The following is an 11,262-nucleotide window of genomic DNA, read 5'->3' as shown; positions in this document are numbered from 1 at the left end:
GACCTCCAGTGGTGCTGGCGGGACCACAAAGGCCTGCCAGTTCCTGTGAATTCCCTAAAACCCACCAGGCTTCAAGTTGACCAGATATCATTAAAATAAAGAAGAGAAAATACTTGGAAGGTATTTATGCTGATTTCAAATCTTCAAGTTATTTTAAAAGGCCACAAAAATGATCAATCGACCTCCCTTCTTACGGAATGAACCCTTGATTAGTTTGGTTCAAGGGGTTCTGGATGAAGTGTTTGGTCTCGTTATGAGGCAGTGTTCTGTTTTTGTATATAACAAATACATCTCCCAAGTAGAAGCAACCAACAAGTCAGAGTTTCATTAAATAAATTTATTTGTTAAAATAATTTAACTCCAAATACAACTGTTGAATTTGCATTGAGTTATAACTACAATTCATGTTTCAATTGAAATGTCGGGGCTTACTCGACATTGTTACAAAACAATAAACTGTTGTTCATTTTTAAATGGTCAGTTGTATTAGAGTTCAACAATTAACTGTGAACTGTATCTCTGGGAAACCCCAAATCGATAATGGTAAGTCTGTTTTCAAAATCTACTGCAGCCATTCTAGAAACCCTGATCGAGGTTTGACAGATGCACAATGACAAGTTAAACAGAAGGACCCCCACAGTCTTTAACATCTGATTGGCTGAGGAGACAGTTAAAGCTTAACCAGTGCTAAGGGGGGGTAGGGGTGGGGGAAGGGCTACTGATGGAGAACTGAGAAACTAAACTACCCCAAGAGCAGCAGACAAAGAGGCTTCACAGTCACCGGCCACACTCACACTGGGACGCAAACAGCAGGCGCCCCGGGCCACACAGAAAAGCAAATCTCAGTAGTTTTAGCCCAGAGGGTGATGGCAGCTGTAGTGACCCCACCACACCCCAACTCGACAAAGCAAAGGGTGGGCGCATCAGAGAGCCTTCCAGTGGAGAAGGAAAGACCCAGAAGGCTTCCCAGAACGTGCTGGCTCATCTCGTGAAAGGCCAACAGTGGAAAGGCATTTGCTACCATGACAACCACAGCTTAAAAGAACCTGAAAGTTACACCTTCAAAGAAGTAAACCTTAAAAAAAAAAAAATCTGCCTTTTGATAAAAGTAAAAAACAAAAGCAAAGAAAACTTGATAATAGCTAAAGAAAAAGTGGGTCTTTGGGTCAAACCATAATATTTTTAAGGCATGTCAGAACAAACTTTCATTTCTCTAGTTGCTAGTTGAATCCGGGCTTTTAGGAACTAGCAAGCGAAGTCAACAGTTCTGCTCTGCGGCCGCTATTTCATGTGCCTGTAAGTGTCATTTGCCTGTCCTCGGGCGTTTTATTCCCATCTTGGCAAACATCACGCACAACAGTCAGATTCACACTAGAGGGACAGAGAGTGGGTGTGGCACAGCTTGTGTTGGGGAAGTGATGTCTGCACACTAGGAAGGACCGGTGCAAACACTGGGTCCCAGGAAGAGTCTTCCTGACCGCAGGACAAACACCTCCACCTCACACCTTGCCAGGCTTCTCACATTTCACCCTTTGCATGCCTGCATAGGCATCCATGATGGAAAAGTGTGGAATCTGGATCTCAATATGGAGTATCATAAACTGCTATTCACGATGGGAGTTTAAACATCAGAATCATCTCACAAGTTAGAGGCCTCAGAAGTCAGTGCACTAACATTTCTGTTTCAGAAGTAAAACAAACTTCTTGAATCTGATTTCTCAATATGTCTGAGTCAAATCAGCTTTTACATAATGAACTTTGTTCCAAGAAAATTGTGTAGAACTTTTTGTCCTATGATGCAGTGCTTCCTAATCGGAGAAAATGACACTGAAGACCAAAAAGACTCGGACTCTCTAACACCCATGACCTGGTTTTTACCCACATTATTTATTTATTTATTTATCTCACACATGACAAACACCATTGGCCTTTTTTTTTTCTATCTTCTAAGCTTAAAGCCAGTTACTAAAACACTCGAGGGGATTTCAATGGCTTATAAGAGACTAATAATTAAAAAATGTTTTCTCATACACTATGTTCTGCAGTATAGATTCTCAGTAGAGGCAATGATCTCTGAATTGTGCCAAATTCTTAGGAATAAACACACATGCACACACAAACACACTCTTCTCTCAGTTACACACATAAGACTAAGTGGTTACTTGCACAAGACTGTGGAACCGGGGAGGTGTGGGCACCAAGTACATCGAGGCCCAGAGGCACAGAGTGCTGAAGGCCTGACTGATCTCCACAAGGCATTGGCCAGCACTTATCTGTGAAGTGAGGCAAGAACTCGGCCACACTTCATCGTGAAACTCCTGAATAGATTCTTTTCCTGTGCCATTGCTCATGCAAATGATAAACACTTCACGGCTATGAAACCAAAAATGCTGAGCTGAAGCACCCTTCCAGAACAAAAGATTCAGTCTAGCGGTATGTGCCACTTCAGTAATCAGGGCGGAATGGGTACAGGAAACCCTTCCAGGACCCTCCAGGGGAGGGAGGAGAAGAGGGTTTGTGGCCCCTTCCCTGGCACTCTATCATAATTTTATATCCTACTTTTAAGCCCAGATTACTTCACAGGTTATTCGATCTGTTTTTGTTTTGTGCCTACAATAAAGCTGTTACAGCAACCCGGATTTCCTAAGCAGGTGATCCAAGGGTTGTATTGCAACCATAGCCCTTAAAGGCTGCTTTCATGAACACACACACAAAAGGTCAAATATCTGTACTGTCCGTGAGGTGTCTGCAAACGGGAACGTGTGGACGTCACATGGCTTCCTTTTCCTTCCATGATGTACTGGTTAGTTGACTACAGTGCTCGTTAGTAAGGCGAGGCAACCGCTCCATCTCAGCAGCTTCCTTCCTCCCTGCTCTGTGAGAGAGAGGGTGGGTGTGCGCTCTGCTCAGTGAAGAGAGAGGATGGGTGTGCGCTTTCAGTTCTCACGAACCCGTGACAGGCAAAGCAGGAGACTCAGCAAATTCTACAGCCGATTGGCTTTTCATACGACTTTGATCTTCTGACTTTTACTCTGTCGAGGACTGATGGGTGAGTGGATTCATGTTACAAATTAGGAAAACACCTGCGATTAAGCATCAATTTGAAAAACAGAAATGTGTCAGCTGAGTGAGCAGATTCCCTGCCAGGCTGTTGGTGGGCCAGCTGCTTCATTGGTGGGACACGCTGGCTAGACAGTTCATCAATTCCTGACTTCAGTACTCTTGTAGGAAAATATTTCTCCTTTACTTTTTTTTAAAAGACAACAAAATATTTTAATTGTTAGTGGTCATAGGAATTCTTCTGGTTTTTCTCTCGTGATTATTTTTAATTTACACAGCAGTGGCTTCTGTTAACTCAGTGGCAATACCATGGTCACTTCAAAAGAAATCACCCTGTAGCTCCACGGGGTGCCTGCAGGCTGCAGATGCATGGGAGGCTGAGGACAATGGTGGAGACTGAGTCACTGGACCCATGGGTACTCAGAGGCGACAACTGACCATCCAGCCCAAGAGCGGTGGTGCACTGTGGATTCCCGCCAGCCATCCTACAAACTGCAACGGAGTAGACGAGGCTACTGTTGCCCACAAGCCTAGATGAGTCCTGTCCAGGACAGCCATGTTTGGGTGCTATTGGATGTTGCAGGCAGAACAGCAGGGGTCGTCTTTGTCAGGCTGAGCTGCATAGTTCATCTGCCTCACAATCTCGGCAAAGAGTTCGTCCACCATCGTTTTGCTCTTAGCAGAAGTCTCCATGAAGGGGCAGCCCCACTCTTCGGCCAGGGCGCGGCCTTCACTGGAGGACACCTCCCTCTCGCTCTCCAGGTCCACTTTGTTTCCCACCAGGATGACCGGCACCTTCTCATACCTGAAAGAACACACACGTATGGCAGTGGTTAGCAGGCAGGGCAAACACATTTTCTCTTTTGCTATAGGGCAGTATAAATGGTCTCTTCAGCCACATGAAACATGACGTGCACAGCTGGCTTGGCATCCACCGAGAGCATTCTGAAACCACTCCCAGAGGGGATCATAAATGGGCTTTTCAAATGATGTTTTCAATTAATCAATTATGTATCCTTTAAAATCAATTATGTATCCTTTCCAGATATACTTGGGGAATTATTCTCAGAATCTTGGACTGACTCCTCTTAATTTAAATGCTATCTGTTCCACGAGATGCTCGCTCAGAACGTCAGCCAGTCATGAAATCATGAGCTTTACTGCAAACATAATTGTACTTTACTGTATTCTATGAGAATGCAAACAAATCATTTCTAAATAGCTGCTGGACACAGCAAAGAAAATGAAAGCAAAAAGTGTAATAGAATTCATCAAGAAGGAAAGCATCAGAGGCACACCCTGTCTCATACGGCATCAACCAGCAGAAAGAAAAAGTTCTTTTTTTTACAGTTTGTGAAGGATTAAAAATTTTAGTTATTAGCTTCATGAGATGTTGCCTCTCTTTTTCGTCCGACCTAGAACCCTGAGACCAACAAATGATAAGAAAAAGAATAGAGAACCAGAGGCCCCGAGCCACCAGCACAGCGGGTGCTGCATGCGGAACAGGACATGAAACCTGTCAGGAGATGAGAACACCCAGAGCTGCTCACAGCTTATGTCCCAGGTTTCACCCTGTGGTCTGAGACAGGGCCTCACCATGGAGCTGGCCTGGCCTCTATGTAGACTATGCTAGCCTTGAACTCATAAGCAATCTGCCTGCCACGGCCTCCCAAGTGCTGAGATCAGAGGTGTGTGACACCACTCCCAGCCTTTCACTTTAAAAGCTATTTCACAACATTCGTTGTTTCTGTGATTTTAGTGTAAATTTGTGTGTGTGTATGTTTGGCAAGACTGTATGTAGGTCTTAGCCGATCTGACTAAAGAGAGCTAATCTTCCAGAAGAGAGAAGCAGGCAAGGCCCCACTGAAGCACAACTCACACAGCACATTTAGGAAACCCAATTACAAGAAGTTTCCCCTCCCCATGATTTCTATACAGTTCCACTGTTCTGTCAAGATGCTTCTCCCTACTTCCCTTAGAGCCAAGTATATCCCCAATGGATACCTATGTTTTCCATTGGCAAGAGAGCAAGCCAATGGCCTAAGTGAGGGTCTACGACACGCAGCAAATACAAAAGCAACTGAACAAAAAGCAGGAGCCCCACTCCCCACCCCCCATGAGGAGCTCGCACCAGCAGTTCCAGCACTGAGAGGTCTGCTGTAGATTCCCCAGTCTGAGGTCAGCACAGGAACACAGCTAGACCTCGACTCAGAAGAGGACTAGGGAGACGGTTCAGTAAGGTCCTTGCCATGCAAGCAGTAAGAGCCCTAATCTATCCATAGAGCCCATGTAAAGACCAGGCACGGTGGCACAAGCTTCTAATCTCAGCTCTGGGGAGGCCATGAAGGAGGACTCCTGGCTCACTGGCCAGTCAGTCTACCTAAACCACAGGCCAATGAGACCGTTTCAAAGAAGCTTTCCTCGGACAATGTGCAAGGTTGTCCTCTGGTCTCCATATATACAGGAACTTCCTAAAAACCACATACATATGTGTATATAGAAGAGTAAGCATTAAAGAGTGGGACTACATCAGGTGAAGCTAGAACTCAGCATCTAGAACTTCTGCTTCTCCAGGGACAGATGGGCAGCTCTGACCTGCATCAAAGGTACCTGGATGAACTCTGGTGCTCTGCCCTGTGGCCTCTGCACACGACACAAGAACTACTACCTCTTAGTTTAGGACTCTCGTGTGTGTGTGTGTGTGTGTGTGTATGCACGTGCGTGTACACACACACACACACTATTCTGAGTACCCGGCTCTGGAGCACAGGTGACAATGATAAGGCAGCTGCAGCACAAAGACCCACAGACCAGCTACACACAAGCGCGCACGCACGCACGCACGCATGCACGCACGCGCGCGCGCGCACACACACACACACACACACACACACACTATTCTGAGTACCCTGGCTCTGGAACACAGGTGACAATGATAAGGCAGCTGCAGCACAAAGACCCACCGACCAACTACTTTCCACAGCAGCTTTCACCTGGGGCACGGAGTTGCCTGGCTGAGAGCTGACATTGTGGGCAGTCAGGATGCCAGCTTCTCATCTGTTCTACCCGCAAGCATGGAACTGCACTTTCCCTTCCTTCTTGCTTGGCAATGAAGCAACTTACAGATGGTAACATGGTAACCTTATTGAGCTGAAGCTAGCCCTAACCAGACCGTTAACAACGATAAGGACGCAGGTTCTAAACCAGTGCTTTCTAATGCTGGGCAGGAGGAGCATGAGCTCACGGCCATCCTCAGTCACACAGTGGTGGGCCAACACAGAGATCACTTTCTGCTATAGGAGGAAACCATCTTATGGATTTTAAAGCTTAAATACAACGCTGCTACATTATACTTTTTGTTTGAGAGAGACACTTTTAGTTGAAAAGTACAGGATCTAATGAAATATGTAGATATTTCAAAACTTGCAAACATATCGAGCTATTAGCAATTGGTTGGCACAGGCTCTTCAGTCTGGAGGTTCAAAGTTACGACAGACATGGTGGGCTAACCTACAATCACCGCCTCGACAGACATGGTGGGCTAACCTACGATCACCGCCTCGACAGACATGGTGGGCTACCCTACGATCACCGCCTTGCCTCTCCTTGACCAGGTTGACAGGCAAGTACTTGGCATTGTGCTACAGTCTGACTCTCCAATGGGAAGGCAGAACACTGCAAACACAGGCCCACATGTAGTGAATTCAATGGCTACCTGTACCTGTAGTAATGAGGGTGGAAATTCAGTCAATATCAGAGAACCTTCTACTACCTAAACTGCAGTGATCTTTCCACCCATCAGAGTGTTAAAAGATGTTGAGAAATGAAGATTAATAACCTAAACTAGAAACCTGACAAACAAAACAAAAAACAAAGTGTGTATTTCCAAATACCAGATTGTGATGGATTGTACTTCTCTGTTAGCACTAAAGTCTGGTACGAGGAAATATAAACTGCGTGTGGATAGAGACTTAGCTCTCACTCCTGCCCAAGTAAGGCCGCAGGGCTGAGCCCAGCACTTCCTGAGAGCGTTGTCTCATCTCTTTGTGGATAAAATGGAGTTCGAGTATCTGCTCCCACTTAATGCAGCAAAGATGCCGTACAGGCCAGATGAGACAATTCCCAAATCCAGATCAGATAGTACAGGATGGTGCCCACCCCTCCTGCTGTCCCCACTGATGGAAGACCACAGCCTGGCAGAAGACGGGGGTTAGGAAGTTCATAGATCAAGAGATGGAGAGATCTGAGGAAAAACAAACTGTGCCAAGGGATTAGGGTTGTGAGGTTGAAACTGACAAGAGAGGGAGCAAAAACAACCAGATGCTGCTTGATCCTTCTCTGTCTCTTGCTAAGGATGGTAATGAGAGACAAGACAAGCAGAAATGAAATCTCAAAACATGGAGTCTTACAGAAGACACGAACAGTAGTGGGAGGGGGCTGGGATGACTGGGAGGGTGCTACATGGAAAGGCAGACCGGAAGAGTCTGGGTCTCCGTGGGATACAATGAGAAGACAAGGAAGGGACAGAGGCAAAGCCGTGTGCTGAAGAGCACAGCAAACTGGTCTGGCTACTGCCGTGGCAAAGGGTGTGTTTAAGAACAACACAACTCCCAAACTAGACAAGACTTTAGCCTCAGAACCGGCTCTAGCTAATTATGTGGACGTAGATTAGTATGATACAGTCTCTGAAGTGCCTGTCTGCTGGACTAGTAAAGTGGTCTTAAACCCGAAAGTTAAGAATCACATCAGACACGGTGGCCCAGCCCACAACCAATAGCTACACCTTTACCAGGCTAACGGCTGAGTACTTGGCACTGCTCGACGGACACAAGGCAGGCTGATCTTTAGACGAGGTACCCAAGTGTGCCAGAGGAGTGGGGTCAACAAGGATGAGAAAACCGTGGAGACCCTGTAGGGCCAGAGGACTGAGCAGCCACTGCTAAGGCACTGACTCACTAACGGGAGGGAGGACGCGTCCAGGAGCCACGCAGCCAACTGTCTACATGCAGTGTGCGGGATGCCAAGGGCTGCCCTGAGGAGCGCTACTGTGCAGTGGGAGCAGAGGAGAGGCAGACAACCACTAGCACTTTGGATCATATACTCTGCTGTCCATTCACTCTGCTGTCCATTCAACCTATTTTCTCACTAAGCGCCTATTACATCTTAGATACCACTGTTCCCATTTATGATGCACAAGAAACGACATCTGCCCTCGTACTGATTACAGCCTAGCAGAGGGAACAGGTATCAACAAAGAAGGTGGTAAGTAAGGTAAGATTTGCCAGAGAGAGAAGAGGCAGACCAGAGAGCACGCTGGGCACAGGCGCCATCCTCAGAAGGATAGCAAGGCTTCCCTGGGAAGGTGGCATGTGATTTGAAGGGGTAGGAATCTGCCACATAAGTACCTGGGAAACTCCCAAGTGAGATATGGACTACATGTCAAGAGGCTGCTGGTTCAAGAAATAGCAACGGCTTGTGGGATGCAACCGCGGGACCCCCTCCCATCCCTATTCAATCCTGTACAGGTCACACACTTCATCTGAGAAACAGACCTGAGGAACTGGGGTGCCAGCAGTGACCTCATAAGACAGACAGCATTTACAACAGGGTCAGCTTTATTACTTAGGAGGGCTGGACACCTTGTCAGTAGGTGACAGAAGTTACTCTGATATTTGATTGTCATTACAGCCCTGTGGCTTTTCTTTACTTCTCCCCCTCTTCAAAGCATACCACTTGGGAAGAAGCTGAAAATGCAAGATCCCAAAATCACTCTTTTTATGAGTCACTGTTAACCTGATCATGGACGGGACACCACAGTCAGGGTCAGAAGGTGGCTAATGTGGCTCAGATTATTTCTGTCTGTAGACTGTGGAAAACATTTGTCTTATTAACGAGAATTTACATGCTGCTTGTTATATTCATGAGTGTGATTATATAATGGATGAATAACTAAAACTGGCTCTTCTAAGCAGCTGTGCTTGACGGACTGCACAAAGCATGGCTTAGCTGTAGAATGCCGACAGGCTTCTCAGTGGGGCAGCTCTGTAGACAGCAATGGTTCCCAAGCGTTCCTGCTGCCTAGCTGTCCTAACACATGCTTGTGTGCACTTCATTCTGGGGACGTCTAAGCGTAGCTGGTCATTGGAACAACTTGAGAATCTGAGGTACTGAAACATGCACCTATCCATACACCAACCGTGATGACTGACCAGGCTCATCGCTGACGCCCACCCCAAGCACACTGGATGCTTCCCATCCAAGACTTAAATGCAGCATGTCTAAAGCCAACGCCCTCTCCAATCCACACACCCATCAAAGTAAGCCGCACGTGATCTACGACAGTCAGTTTCTTTTGAGGGTATTGTACTACGGCATGTTCAAAGAAGGGCCTGTCTCACTGGGATTTTGTTATGCTGGTCTTGGCCATAAGCTGGTTGAAATAAAAATTCTCTTTTGAGTTCAGATGAGAAACAGAAAGGTTCTTCTTAGTCCCTTGTTCAACTTTGTGCCCAGAGTTAAAATCTCCTCTACTAAGAGTTCTGAGGCACAATGGCAATGCCTGACGCTTCCGTCACTGTGGGCCAACCCCACCGATGTCTGAGTGTGTCAGCACCTTCAGTGACACACAACATTCACTATTTGCCCTTCTATCAGTTCAACAGACATTAGTGTCAAGAATTCAGAGTTTTGACACTGGTTGTGTTCAGAGCTGTGATGTCTGACTTGGTCCCCTCACTGTCCTAACTTCTGCCTGCAGGGGAAGGAAATGGCTTTCTTCCTCAGGCTTCTTAGTTTTTCAAACTAAGCAATGCATCAAAATTTAAACAAATGAAAAGAGCAAACAAATTCCCAGAAACGGGGAGGGGCAATATTCTTAATCTCACCTGGGAAAATGAGCACTGCAACTATTTTGTGTATAAATTTCTGAACTTTTCCTATTCATATATATTAATATAAGCATACATTTTTCATACAAAGAGATGCTATCATTTAGTAGTCTCATTTTTGCTCAGTATTATGATCTATTTCAATAAATGACATATTACATAATGGCCAAATAGTATTCCATCTTATAGAATCATACATATACATCCATAATACACACACACACACATATGAGATATATATATCTTCTAAAACTGCACAATAGTTTACTCTTACCCCATTAGTGCCATTTTTTTAAACATAACCAGAAATCTAATGAATGTCCAGAAGAGTGATCTCTGTACCAAAGGGTATGGAAAATGTATAATTAAAAAAAAACCCTATGTGTCTGTTTGCTAAGCCTTTGAACTAGAAAAGTCCCACTTCTAGATTAATTCATCAGACTTGTGTGTGGCTGCAAACAGTTTCACTGGACGACTGAAATCATCCCAGCACCAACAGCGCTTGAGTGCCGAGGACACCTCCCGCCTCCTGGACAGACTCGGTTCACCCAGCAGTGTTCCTGGGCTGGCCATTAGCTGGTGTGAGGGGCATGGGCTAAGTAAGGCCGCCCACTTTCTCTAAATTGACTTGTACTCAGCTTACCAAATACTTCATTTTGTTCATTTTAACAGGGCTTTATTTTGTGTGATTCCTTTGCCTTGACTTTCTCTTGGTATTTTAAACAGTGAAAAACATATAATGTAAACATGAAGATACGAAGATGATATTCAGAGTTGTCAGGGACTCCGTGCCATCTATGAAAAAATCAGCTTTGTTCACAGAAATTGTAAGGGTTGACGTTGTACCCTACAGGTTCGTTAGGATGGCCCCAGGGATGATGGGATGGAACTCACAGCATCTTAAATGCATTCAGCAACCACATCAGGACTACGGGACAAGGCCAGGGTAACAAAGGTCCATAAAGAGTGCAACAGGGTGGAGCAAGCAAATGCCCAATTCTGCTCTCCGGCTAAAGAGCCAGGAAGGCGGCCTAAGGGGTAGAAGCTCTCAGCTCTTCCCTCTCCCTTCGCCTGCTCGCTATGCTTGGAAGATGAACTCATTGTGAGAACTCTGTGGAGGGCAAACACAACACCTGTGAGAGAAACACCCTATTTCCGGCTGGGAGCACAGGCTCCATGGTCTTCAGCGTGTGGTGGGAATCTCTGTGTTATCCAGGATAAGTAAACAGAAGCCCAAAGAAGATGATGGCAGACAAGACCACAGGCTGGGAGCAGGGAAAGAAAAAGCAGGGGGATCGGCATACAGAAGGGGCCT

The 11,262-nt window shown here is 45.9% G+C and overlaps 1 protein-coding gene across 1 annotated transcript in view; it reads right to left on the bottom strand.

The window, feature by feature from the left end:
- Positions 1-322: 322 nt before the first annotated feature.
- Positions 323-11,262, bottom strand: part of Rap2a (RAP2A, member of RAS oncogene family) — a 28,909-nt gene continuing 17,969 nt past the window's right edge. Inside the window, exon 2 of the mRNA XM_048421905.3 lies at positions 323-3,865. Within this exon, the coding sequence (XP_048277862.2) occupies positions 3,628-3,865 (238 nt within the window). The 3' untranslated portion in view covers positions 323-3,627. The remainder of the gene's footprint in view (positions 3,866-11,262) is intronic.

The sequence above is a fragment of the Myodes glareolus genome, chromosome 12 (assembly GCF_982192425.1).
Source record: "Myodes glareolus chromosome 12, mMyoGla1.1, whole genome shotgun sequence".
NCBI classification, from domain to species: domain Eukaryota; kingdom Metazoa; phylum Chordata; class Mammalia; order Rodentia; family Cricetidae; genus Myodes; species Myodes glareolus.
Note: the sequence above shows the minus strand (reverse complement) of the source record. Positions and strands in the feature narration are given on the sequence as shown.